At 44.1% G+C, this 12,327-nt stretch overlaps 2 protein-coding genes across 2 annotated transcripts; both read left to right on the forward strand.

Annotated features, from left to right (window-relative positions):
- The first annotated feature begins 568 nt into the window (after window positions 1–568).
- LOC108891896 (CCR4-NOT transcription complex subunit 11) lies at window positions 569–4,959 on the forward strand. Its single transcript, XM_018689245.2, has 7 exons — window positions 569–1,509; window positions 2,273–2,437; window positions 2,517–2,669; window positions 3,205–3,407; window positions 3,506–3,708; window positions 4,307–4,403; window positions 4,489–4,959. The coding sequence occupies exons 1-7, from the start codon at window positions 1,191–1,193 to the stop codon at window positions 4,684–4,686; spliced, it is 1,338 nt and encodes a 445-aa protein (XP_018544761.1). The 5' UTR covers window positions 569–1,190; the 3' UTR covers window positions 4,687–4,959.
- Window positions 4,960–5,877: 918 nt separating this feature from the next.
- LOC127139668 (uncharacterized) lies at window positions 5,878–12,318 on the forward strand. Its single transcript, XM_051067866.1, has 4 exons — window positions 5,878–6,111; window positions 7,389–7,998; window positions 9,822–10,410; window positions 12,233–12,318. The coding sequence occupies exons 2-3, from the start codon at window positions 7,523–7,525 to the stop codon at window positions 9,997–9,999; spliced, it is 654 nt and encodes a 217-aa protein (XP_050923823.1). The 5' UTR covers window positions 5,878–6,111; window positions 7,389–7,522; the 3' UTR covers window positions 10,000–10,410; window positions 12,233–12,318.
- Window positions 12,319–12,327: the final 9 nt, after the last annotated feature.

The following is a 12,327-nucleotide window of genomic DNA, read 5'->3' on the forward strand; positions in this document are numbered from 1 at the left end:
GTCTTTAATGAGGTAAAGAAGGTGGCCCTGGTCAGTGTTGGCACATGAACCAAATGTGTCTTTAATTATTCCCGTTTTCCAGAAACAGAAAACTCAAGAGACGACCTAAACAATGAAGCATTTCCATAAAAGTTAATATATTTAGACTCATGTAAACCTGCTACTCGTCAGATGAGCTGTACTTTCCTTTTTAGATCTTCTTCCCTCTCTCAACATATTAATCTGATCCTCGGTCAGCTCCACAGCACATTCCTGTTAGAACATGACGCCTGGAGAAGCTCTCTGTTGATCTTTTGTAAGAAAGAAGTAAAGTGAAAATTACTGAGTAAATGTTTTAACAGCCCGTCTGTGTCGCTGTCGTTTATTTATTACAAGCTGGAGTTGAGTGGAGGTCAGGACCTGTGTTAAACATGTTCCTGACTATAATTAAATACTTAGATCCATTAAATAAAAAAGTAACAGATCACATACTTGTTTCAATAAAGTTACTGTTCCAGTCCAGCCCTGTAGGTGGCGGTAATGTGCCTGTGAGCTGGTTTGACAGCTAATCAAAGAAGAAGAAGAATTAATGAGGCGTAGAAGAAGAAAGTACTATGGATAAAAAAAAACAAGAGCTTATGGTTGAGGGACAAAGTTAGTTTTATTTTCTCGTCGGTTTTTCTTTGAAAACTTGTTTTAGTGCTTCAGGATTGAGCTGCAGTGAATCACGACCAGGTATCACCGCGAAGAGTCCGGTTGGAGAGGAAGTGAGACCTCGTAACTACACTACCCATGATGCACCGCGTCCAAAGGTTCAAATCAGAATGTTAACGGCTGGTGAACGAGCTGAGTGTTAAACAGTCGTGATAACGCCCCTAAGGACCTGGAGATATTGGATTTTTTGCTGTCTGTCGGTGTAGGAGACTGTTATGTAGCAGTCGAGCCGGTTTGTGTGGATTTTGTCGGACGGACACTGTAGTTTTTGCGATGACTCGGCCGGTTTCTGTTAGTTAGCGCCGTCAGGCTAAGCTAACTCGTTGCTAACTCGTGTGATGAGTTTCAGGTTGTAGTCCTTCACGTTTACTCTTCAGACATGAATTAGCCCCGCGTAGTTTTTCACAGTGATGCTTTATTATTAGCAGAGAACAGAGAGTTTTATATCAAAGCATATCTCCAGGAAGCTAAGCTAAGCTAACCGAGGTGAGGAGACCATGACCCTGGCTCCGAAAGAACTGTCCAACCTGCTGAGCATCATCTCGGAGGAGGCTTGCACCAACACCTTCGAAAGCCTCTCCACCCACTTCCATCACTACTTCGGCAAAGCGGAGCACTTCCGGGTGGGCTCGGTGCTGGTCATGCTCCTCCAGCAGCCGGACCTGCTGCCCAGCTCCCCGCAGCGGCTCACCGCCCTCTACCTGCTCTGGGAGATGTACCGCACCGAGCCGCTGGCCGCCAACCCGTTTGCCGCCGTGTTCGCCCACCTGCTGAACCCCGCACCTGCCGGGGAGGAGCAGGAGAAGGTGCTGTCAGGTACGGCTCAGTGTTGCGTACCGTTTGCACTCAGGTGGCAGTTTATTAGGGACACCTGCAGTCTGATCCAACAGACCAGTATTTGTTGAAGCTGTTTTAGAGAGATCCAGACCTCGGCCCAGTATCTCAAAACTTTCAATCCAGATCAGAATCATCCAGATAGGGTCAAATCTTAAAAATGGGTATTTCAAAACCGGGATATGTGATCCTGATTCTACGCTATCTGGATCAGAGTGATCCTATCTGAAAAATCAGGACAAAACCCACAAGATCAGTTTGATCTGGGCGAGCAAAAAAAGGGACCATGACATCTGGATAATTCTGATCTGGATTAACAGTTCTGAAGTTCAGGACCCTGGTGGTGAGGGGAGGCCACTGATGTTCACTGTGACAGGAGCTTCGTCCTGCTGGAGCCACGAGGTCGTAAAGGATGAGCACAGTCAGCAAACACCAGCAGCAGCCTGGCCTGTCGACACTGATGCAGATAGACTGTGTTTCAAGCCAAGTTAGTTTTATTCACATAGAGTCAGACAGAGGCTGAAACAGGAGGAGAGAGTTGTGAAATCACTGCAGTTGTTCATGCAGCTGTGCTTCTGGATAAACTGTCTGTTTGTTCATCTGATGCCTGATTCAGTATTTGCCCCAGCTCTTGATCAGATACACTAAATTTGCCCCCCTGGTCTTGAGCAGTTTAAAGCTCAGAACAAACACAGGTGTTCTCATTCTCCATCAACACCTGTTTCCTGTCATGTGATCTCTCCAGGCTTCCTGCCTCCCATCACCCAGCCGGAGAAGTTCTTCTTGTCCCAGCTGATGTTGGCGCCGCCCAGGGATCTCTTCAAGAAGACGCCCAGACAGGTGTCCTGCATGGACGTGGGCAACATGCCGCAGTCTATAGACATCAGTGGGCTGCAGCTCGCGTTAGCAGGTGACACATTAGACAGTAGAGTCCAACTCAAGACTGCTTCTTCTTCTTTGGTTTAATCCTACCCTTCTTTGTCGTTCAGAGCGTCAGTCGGAGCTGCCCACTCAGAGCAAGGCCAGTTTCCCCAGCATCCTGAACGACCCAGATCCAGATTCATCCAACTCGGGGTTCGACAGCTCGGTGGCCAATCAGATCATCGAGTCTCTGGTCACAGGGCCCCGTCCTCCGCTGGAGAGTAAGTGCTGTTGATGCTGCAGTTGTTTTACATCAGAAGAAAGTTACAAGTCGTTTCCAAGAGCAGGAACTGACCCAGGGAACCGAGAACCTTTGTTCTGTTGGGGAAGTCAGGATCTAAACCTTTCCCCTGGAGGAGCCAGGGACTACATAGTTCCTGTTCAAGGTGGCAGAAAGACCTGTACAGACCGGTTCAGCTCTCTGGTTGTCAGGGCTTTAATTTAACTTCTCAGGTTTTACTCTGACTGTGTGTGTGAAGATGCGTCTCTTCATGTATTGATGGCTGATAAATCTTTACTTTTCTATGATGCTTCGATCTGATTGATTAATGGCTGCAGCTCCAATCCTGAGCAGAATCTGAACTCTGGTGTCCACTGATTAGAATTCATTGCTGTTCACATCCTGACACTCGGTGCTGACTCGGTGAATATGAGGACACCTTTTAAAGCTGTTGCCGTGGTTACCAGCCTTCCAAGATAAGGTAGACAAACCAAACATGTCCGTGTTTTCTCTTTTTTTCCCCTCCGTCCCCTCAGGTCACTTCCGGCCCGAGTTCATTCGGCCGCCGCCGCCCCTCCACGTGTGCGAGGACGAGCTGGCGTGGCTGAACCCCACGGAGCCGGACCACAGCGTCCAGTGGGACCGTTCCATGTGTGTGAAGAACAGCACCGGCGTGGAGATCAAACGCATCATGTCCAAGGCCTTCAAGAGCCCGCTGTCCGCCCAGCAGCAGTCACAGGTCGGTCCACATCACGCCGAGTCACAGAGAGTCGAGTCAAAGCCGAGCAGCCTGGAGTATCTCCTGCCTCCTCATACCTGTCCTCTGTCTCTGTGCAGCTGCTGGCCGAGCTGGAGAAGGACCCGAAGCTGGTCTATCACATCGGCCTGTCCCCGGCCAAGCTCCCCGACCTGGTGGAGAACAACCCGCTGGTGGCCATCGAGATGCTGCTGAAGCTGATGCAGAGCAGCCAGATCACAGAGTACTTCTCTGTGCTGGTCAACATGGACATGTCCCTGCACTCCATGGAGGTGGTCAACAGGTGAGGCTGGACGAGGCCACATCAGCCGCCAACTCCTAAATAACTGGGTGGTCACAGACAGACAGACAGACAGACGTACTGAGGCTGTCAGGCTTCATAAACACTACATTTCATATGAAAACTGAGCGTTAACACAGACATGAAGACGGATGTTTGTCTGAATCCTCAGTTCGTCTGATGAGGTTTTAGTTTGAACATTATCCAGAAACAGTAAGAAAGTATCAGGCTGGAAAGGTTTCAGTGTTCTGCTCATGGTGGGAACAGGTCTCTGTAAACATCATAATATGAAGATACAGTCTGGACCTGCTCTGTGTGAAAAGTGCCTCAGGATGGCGTTTGATAAAGAAACTGATTTGACCTCCTCCTGGAGGCTTCAGGTTTCCACTAAGGCTATAACCAGTGTTCAGTCTCATTTTCTGTTGATCTGCTGAATATTTTCCTGATTAAGTGACTGGTTATGAACATAGTTCCCTCAGTCCAGGCCGACCATCGGCTCAGATCTCAGTCGTACGTTTGTGAAGCAGGAAGTGACTCGTCAGTTTTCCAGATGGCAGCTGAATCACTCATGGAATCCTCTTGTTTCCTGGTTCTCTCTCAGGTTGACCACAGCTGTGGACCTGCCCCCAGAGTTCATCCACCTCTACATCTCCAACTGTATCTCCACCTGTGAGCAAATCAAAGACAAGTACATGCAGGTAGGACACAGCACTGTAACAGTACCAGCTTCAGACCAGATGCTGGTTCCTGTCCCGCTGTTGAACTCAGATCTTTCTCCTCCAGAACCGCCTGGTCCGTCTGGTCTGCGTCTTCCTCCAGTCCCTGATCCGAAACAAGATCATCAACGTCCAGGACCTGTTCATCGAGGTCCAGGCCTTCTGCATCGAGTTCAGCCGCATCCGCGAAGCCGCCGGCCTCTTCCGCCTCCTCAAGACCCTGGACACAGGAGAAAACCCCACAGAGGCCAAACCCGCCAAATAATGCTCCGCTCAGAGACACTGCACAGGAAGCAGACATGAACTCCAGCTTCAGCACGAGCGACAGGGACACGGCTGAGAGTCAGTGTTGTAAATATGTAGTTATGATTTCCTCAGACTTTAAATCCTCTGTTCACTCTGCTTCACCAACATCTTCATCTCTGGGAGGAAAAACAGGATGGATCTTCAGCTTTTCATTTTTTACCTGTCCTCTGTGTTTCCTCTGGAAACTGAATCTCTCCAGTTCTTCTCTGATTAAACAGACTGTTTAACTGACTCTCAGCTCGTGTGTCTGTGCTTTCATCAATGGTTTTGATCAGCTCTCTCCTGTCTGCTGTTTAATCACAGGTGATTAAATATCCAGTGGGCAGGTTCTCTTCTTTATTCTGTTCTCTTAAAATCTGTGGCTGCAACAGAACCTCATTACAACACCTGTTGAATGATGGTTGTTTTAAACAGCAGGTGAACTGTAGCAGCTCATGTCTGAGGCATCAGGTTTACGAGAGAGACCTCGCTGCAGATCACTGAGTAAATATACATTTCTATAAATGAATAAAAGCAAAATAAATAATGTTATTTCTACATGTAGTTATCTCTGTGTGTGAGTTAGGTGGACTCTGATGGACTGATGAAAATACTGAGGAGCTCAGGTGATGAAAAAATGAAAAATCTCCCAGATATTTTCCAAAAATCTGATCTGATTCTGATCATTTGATTATTTATTGAAATGTAAACATGTTAGAAGTTTAGAGAGAAAAATGGAGCTCGCAAACCTGAGCACGATGATGAACAACCAAGATCCCTCATCCAGATTTTAACAGTTAACACCAGAACAAAACAGTTTTTCAGTTGGATGATCTTAATCTCATTCTGTGAATAATTTAATCTGCACAGTTTAAGGTAAATGTCTGTAAATATTATCAACATATAGTTTTTGAAGGTTACATGTCTTAATTCACGTCATATTTTGAAGAGGAGTTATTATTATTATTGTAATTATTATTATTTATTTATTTTTGTTTTGTTGTTGTTGTTGTTGTTAGTAGTATTATTAGCATTACTTTATCTATATGTCATTTAATTCTTCTTTATTTATCTGCTCTGGCGCGTGGCTGTAGGCCAGATCTTATCATACGTCTTTACGGTGGATGTGTTTTAAGACCAATCAGAGACGGTTGCTAGGCGTTAACGTATGTCGTCGTTGCCAGTGGCGTGCCTCCTCATTGGTCATGAACCTCTGGGCGGAGCTCAGAGAGGCGGATAAACGAAGCCGGAACAGATTTAAACCAACGTCCGAGCCGCTGCCTCTGTTTGTCAGTGCTGTGAGGAAACGTCGTTACCGGAGAGTCTGGATGCTACAACAAACTCTGGAGCTGGTTTTTGTCAGGCACCAGTGAGACTGGACGCTGAACATACCTGCGGCGCGAAGGTAAGGTAGCTAGCTAGCTGCTAGCGTTAGTATTAACGTTATTCAAGAGCGTTAGCTTTGGCGACTGACGTTAGCATTAGCATTACCTCGTAAAGCTATCTGTTGATAATGTGTTTAAATCCCTGTTTGTATTTATATCACTTTACCGACATTTTGTGTCTCTGTCTCTTTGTGTTCCATCCGGGTCATTGTGACTCAGTTTGTGTGTTTGTGGTCATTGTGTTTCATGTTGTGTCTCTACCAGTGTTTTACACCTGGGTGTTAGCTTTAGCATTAGTGGGCAGTGTTAGCTTTAGCCGTATCATTGATATCTTGTCTTTGAGGCTTTTTTCTTATTGTCGTCGTTTATATCTGTGTGTTAAAGTGTGTGTGTGTGTGTGTGTGTGTGTGTGTGTGTGTGTGTGTGTGTGTGTGTGTGTGGTGACTGAGCTGTGGAGGTAACTAACTGTTGAGTCTGTTTACAGCTCTGTTAGCTTCTCTTTACTCTGCAGACATGTAACTGCTTCTTTCTAATGTTGAGCTTTAAGTCCGTTTATTCAGGATTATCCTGTCGTTGTGATCATGTTGTTTCTCTTTGTGGTTGTTTTGCATCGCATTGTGTTCTTGTAGGTTTGTGTCTTTGTAGTTTTGTGTCTGCTTCAGGTCATTTTGTGTTTCAGTGCGGCAGGTCAGCGTCTTATTGTGATCGTTGTGCGACTCAGTTTTTTGCCTCTTTGTCGTTTTGTGTGTCTTTGTAGCTTTGTGGTAGTAATTCATAGCCATCCATTGATCCCCTGTTGTGTATATTATTGATTAGAAATTAGTTTGTGGTGACTTGAGACTTTATTGAGCTCAGTTTTGTGTTAAATCCAAGCTGGAAAACTGGATTTGAACTCTGTGAGAGCAGGTCACAGTGTCTGAGCTCACTGTTAGAAATTACTATAAAAACTGCTTTTCTCTCTGAGATCAATAGAGTCGTATTCTAGTAACATAATGAATTATTCACCTCAAAACTCAGAGTGTGATTGTCACAGTTTATTCTTCTCCACTGTTCTGGTTTTGGAGGTGAACTGTTGTTTATTAATAAGATTCAGCTGCTGATTGATTCTTGTGATGATTTTTCATATGTGACAGTAAACAGCTCATTTTCTGAAACAGCCTCTAATGTTTGTTAAATGTTGTGGATCAGCTGTAATGTTGAAGATTTCTCTGTGTTTTCATGGTTAAACTGTTGATGAGGAATAGGTAGCAGTGTATTGATCATTTTCCTTTGTATGTTTCTCTTTGATTTCCTCCAGGTGTCACCACTTCGTCCACGACATGGTCCACGATCCCAGAGACATGGTCCACGATCCCAGAGACATGGTCCACGATCCCAGAGACATGGTCCACGATCACAGAGACATGGTCCACGATCACAGAGACATGGTCCATGATCGGAGAGACGTTGTTGAGGATGAGGGAGACATCGTCCACGATCAGAGACATTGTCCGTGATCGCAGAGACCTTGTCAAAGATGAGAGAGACGTTGTCCTTGATCAGAGACATTGTCCCATGCTTCGTAGAGACCTTGCGATAGAATCGGCGGAGACGGGGGTCACCGATTTGACGGCACTGCCCGCGATCATGGAGACATTGTCGATGGTCACAGAGACAGCGTCTATGATCTCAGAGACATCGTCCACGATCACAAAGACACTGTCCATGATCAGAGACTTTGTCCATAATCTCAGAGACATTGTCCGCAATCACAGAGACATGGTCCACGATCGCAGAGACATGGTCCACGATCGCAGAGACATGGTCCACGATCGCAGGGACATGGTCCACGATCACAGAGACATGGTCCACGATCGGAGTCTTCGTACAATGAAGACGTTCTTTGAGACCAGGACTGAGGCCTCCAGGTAATTCACTAACAGCTTAACATCAACTGTCCAACACAGAGACTGACATTAAATTCTAGCTCTTCAGTAACTGATCTGAGGTCTGAACAGTGTGATTAGTCATAAAAAGACTTCAGTCATTAGTTTACTCACAGAGTTCATGAGTGTACAGTTGAAGTAGAACTTAAACATCATGTGTCTTTCTCTGTCTTCCTCATCAGTGCAGTAAATCATCAAAATGTGAGGAACTCATTCAGTTCAGTGTCATTAGAAACGCTGTCATTTAGCTTCTTTGTGCTTCTATCAACCAGAGTGAGTTCAGACTGTAACAGGAACATTTCCATCCACTGCTGCTGTGTGAATATCAGCAGCTGCTGGAGTCAGTTCTCCAGTCAGAGCAGCTTCTTCTGTCTCTGTGTAGAAACCTGATTTAACTCTTGGACTAGTTCTGTTTAGTCCACAACCAGTTAGTCCACACTCTGGTTCCTTTGTAGTTTACTGTCTTTTACTTCTCTGTCTTTGGCAGTTTGAAGTTCAATACGCAGAAACTCTCTGTGCTTTTATCTTGATGTGTTAAAAGTCACATCTTTATATTGGATGTTAAAAAAACATTTTTAAAGACATATATCACATAATATATAATACTATGATGGTAAGACAACTTTTGACCATTTTTTGACGCCATACTATCCTATGACTTTTTTTGATGGTTATGGCTTTTGGCCACTTGTAGACAGAGATCAGGCTCATTTTTGTGATGCTAATTTGAAATAACAGAAACTCAAAAGTTGAACAACAAAACTTTATTGATTCTGATCTGGACAGCATTAACAAACCACAGCAAAGCAAAGGATATATGTTGGCCCACTTGAAGACACTTTATTTTCTAACTTCACATTTAATGTAGTGATGAGCACACATGAGAATATGCTTATTGCCGACTGAAACAACTCTAAACATCTTGAAAAACGTTTTTTTTTTTTAAATTATTTTTGGGGGGTTTTCACCTTTATTTTAATAGGACAGTGGAGATGAGACAGGAAACAGGGAGAGAGAGCAGGGGAATGACACGCAGTAAAGGTCCGGCCGAACCGGGAGTCAATCCGGGGACCGGCTGCTTAGGGCACTGAAGCCCATGTGGTACACGCCCCAACCATTCGGTTATGGAGCGCCCACATCTTAAAAAACATTTTTACGCTTTTCTTGTCCTCTTCAGGTGATGCAGTCGCTCTCCTCCTGCAAAGACAGAACATGTTTAAAATGCTGTATAATATTACAAATATAGATTTTTGATACCTTACTGTGAATTACATTTTTAGGACTATGACCACTTTTGGCGCCATACTAAACTATGACTTTTTTTGATGGTTACGGCTTTTGGCCACTTGTAGACAGAGATCAGGCTAATTTGAAATCCAAGCTGGAAAACTGGATTTGAACTCTGTGAGAGCAGGTCACAGTGTCTGAGCTCACTGTTAGAAATTACTATAAAAACTGCTTTTCTCTCTGAGATCAATAGAGTCGTATTCTAGTAACATAATGAATTATTCACCTCAAAACTCAGAGTGTGATTGTCACAGTTTATTCTTCTCCACTGTTCTGGTTTTGGAGGTGAACTGTTGTTTATTAATAAGATTCAGCTGCTGATTGATTCTTGTGATGATTTTTCATATGTGACAGTAAACAGCTCATTTTCTGAAACAGCCTCTAATGTTTGTTAAATGTTGTGTTTCAGCTGTAATGTTGAATATTTCTCTGTGTTTTCATGGTTAAACTGTTGATGAGGAATAGGTAGCAGTGTATTGATCATTTTCCTTTGTATGTTTCTCTTTGATTTCCTCCAGGTGTCACCACTTCGTCCACGACATGGTCCACGATCCCAGAGACATGGTCCACGATCCCAGAGACATGGTCCACGATCCCAGAGACATGGTCCACGATCACAGAGACATGGTCCATGATCGGAGAGACGTTGTTGAGGATGAGGGAGACATCGTCCACGATCAGAGACATTGTCCGTGATCGCAGAGACCTTGTCAAAGATGAGAGAGACGTTGTCCTTGATCAGAGACATTGTCCCATGCTTCGTAGAGACCTTGCGATAGAATCGGCGGAGACGGGGGTCACCGATTTGACGGCACTGCCCGCGATCATGGAGACATTGTCGATGGTCACAGAGACAGCGTCTATGATCTCAGAGACATCGTCCACGATCACAAAGACACTGTCCATGATCAGAGACTTTGTCCATAATCTCAGAGACATTGTCCGCAATCACAGAGACATGGTCCACGATCGCAGAGACATGGTCCACGATCGCAGAGACATGGTCCACGATCGCAGGGACATGGTCCACGATCACAGAGACATGGTCCACGATCGGAGTCTTCGTACAATGAAGACGTTCTTTGAGACCAGGACTGAGGCCTCCAGGTAATTCACTAACAGCTTAACATCAACTGTCCAACACAGAGACTGACATTAAATTCTAGCTCTTCAGTAACTGATCTGAGGTCTGAACAGTGTGATTAGTCATAAAAAGACTTCAGTCATTAGTTTACTCACAGAGTTCATGAGTGTACAGTTGAAGTAGAACTTAAACATCATGTGTCTTTCTCTGTCTTCCTCATCAGTGCAGTAAATCATCAAAATGTGAGGAACTCATTCAGTTCAGTGTCATTAGAAACGCTGTCATTTAGCTTCTTTGTGCTTCTATCAACCAGAGTGAGTTCAGACTGTAACAGGAACATTTCCATCCACTGCTGCTGTGTGAATATCAGCAGCTGCTGGAGTCAGTTCTCCAGTCAGAGCAGCTTCTTCTGTCTCTGTGTAGAAACCTGATTTAACTCTTGGACTAGTTCTGTTTAGTCCAGAACCAGTTAGTCCACACTCTGGTTCCTTTGTAGTTTACTGTCTTTTACTTCTCTGTCTTTGGCAGTTTGAAGTTCAATACGCAGAAACTCTCTGTGCTTTTATCTTGATGTGTTAAAAGTCACATCTTTATATTGGATGTTAAAAAAACATTTTTAAAGACATATATCACATAATATATAATACTATGATGGTAAGACAACTTTTGACCATTTTTTGACGCCATACTATCCTATGACTTTTTTTGATGGTTATGGCTTTTGGCCACTTGTAGACAGAGATCAGGCTCATTTTTGTGATGCTAATTTGAAATAACAGAAACTCAAAAGTTGAACAACAAAACTTTATTGATTCTGATCTGGACAGCATTAACAAACCACAGCAAAGCAAAGGATATATGTTGGCCCACTTGAAGACACTTTATTTTCTAACTTCACATTTAATGTAGTGATGAGCACACATGAGAATATGCTTATTGCCGACTGAAACAACTCTAAACATCTTGAAAAACGTTTTTTTTTTTTAATTATTTTTGGGGGGTTTTCACCTTTATTTTAATAGGACAGTGGAGATGAGACAGGAAACAGGGAGAGAGAGCAGGGGAATGACACGCAGTAAAGGTCCGGCCGAACCGGGAGTCAATCCGGGGACCGGCTGCTTAGGGCACTGAAGCCCATGTGGTACACGCCCCAACCATTCGGTTATGGAGCGCCCACATCTTAAAAACATTTTTACGCTTTTCTTGTCCTCTTCAGGTGATGCAGTCGCTCTCCTCCTGCCAAAGACAGAACATGTTTAAAATGCTGTATAATATTACAAATATAGATTTTTGATACCTTACTGTGAATTACATTTTTAGGACTATGACCACTTTTGGCGCCATACTAAACTATGACTTTTTTTGATGGTTACGGCTTTTGGCCACTTGTAGACAGAGATCAGGCTAATTTGAAATCCAAGCTGGAAAACTGGATTTGAACTCTGTGAGAGCAGGTCACAGTGTCTGAGCTCACTGTTAGAAATTACTATAAAAACTGCTTTTCTCTCTGAGATCAATAGAGTCGTATTCTAGTAACATAATGAATTATTCACCTCAAAACTCAGAGTGTGATTGTCACAGTTTATTCTTCTCCACTGTTCTGGTTTTGGAGGTGAACTGTTGTTTATTAATAAGATTCAGCTGCTGATTGATTCTTGTGATGATTTTTCATATGTGACAGTAAACAGCTCATTTTCTGAAACAGCCTCTAATGTTTGTTAAATGTTGTGGTTCAGCTGTAATGTTGAAGATTTCTCTGTGTTTTCATGGTTAAACTGTTGATGAGGAATAGGTAGCAGTGTATTGATCATTTTCCTTTGTATGTTTCTCTTTGATTTCCTCCAGGTGTCACCACTTCGTCCACGACATGGTCCACGATCCCAGAGACATGGTCCACGATCCCAGAGACATGGTCCACGATCCCAGAGACATGGTCCACG

The sequence above is a fragment of the Lates calcarifer genome, unplaced genomic scaffold (genome assembly GCF_001640805.2).
Source record: "Lates calcarifer isolate ASB-BC8 unplaced genomic scaffold, TLL_Latcal_v3 _unitig_2050_quiver_2035, whole genome shotgun sequence".
Classification (NCBI taxonomy): domain Eukaryota; kingdom Metazoa; phylum Chordata; class Actinopteri; family Centropomidae; genus Lates; species Lates calcarifer.

Excerpts from the sequence above, each read along its gene's own strand:
- LOC127139668 (XM_051067866.1), top strand. The coding sequence starts at position 7,523 with ATGATCGGAGAGACGTTGTTGAGGATGAGGGAGACATCGTCCACGATC. Across the intron at positions 7,999-9,821 it reads ACCAGGACTGAGGCCTCCAG|GTGTCACCACTTCGTCCACG; the intron begins GTAATTCACTAA and ends GATTTCCTCCAG.
- LOC108891896 (XM_018689245.2), top strand. The coding sequence starts at position 1,191 with ATGACCCTGGCTCCGAAAGAACTGTCCAACCTGCTGAGCATCATCTCG. Across the intron at positions 2,438-2,516 it reads GCTGCAGCTCGCGTTAGCAG|AGCGTCAGTCGGAGCTGCCC; the intron begins GTGACACATTAG and ends TTTGTCGTTCAG. Across the intron at positions 3,709-4,306 it reads TCCATGGAGGTGGTCAACAG|GTTGACCACAGCTGTGGACC; the intron begins GTGAGGCTGGAC and ends GTTCTCTCTCAG.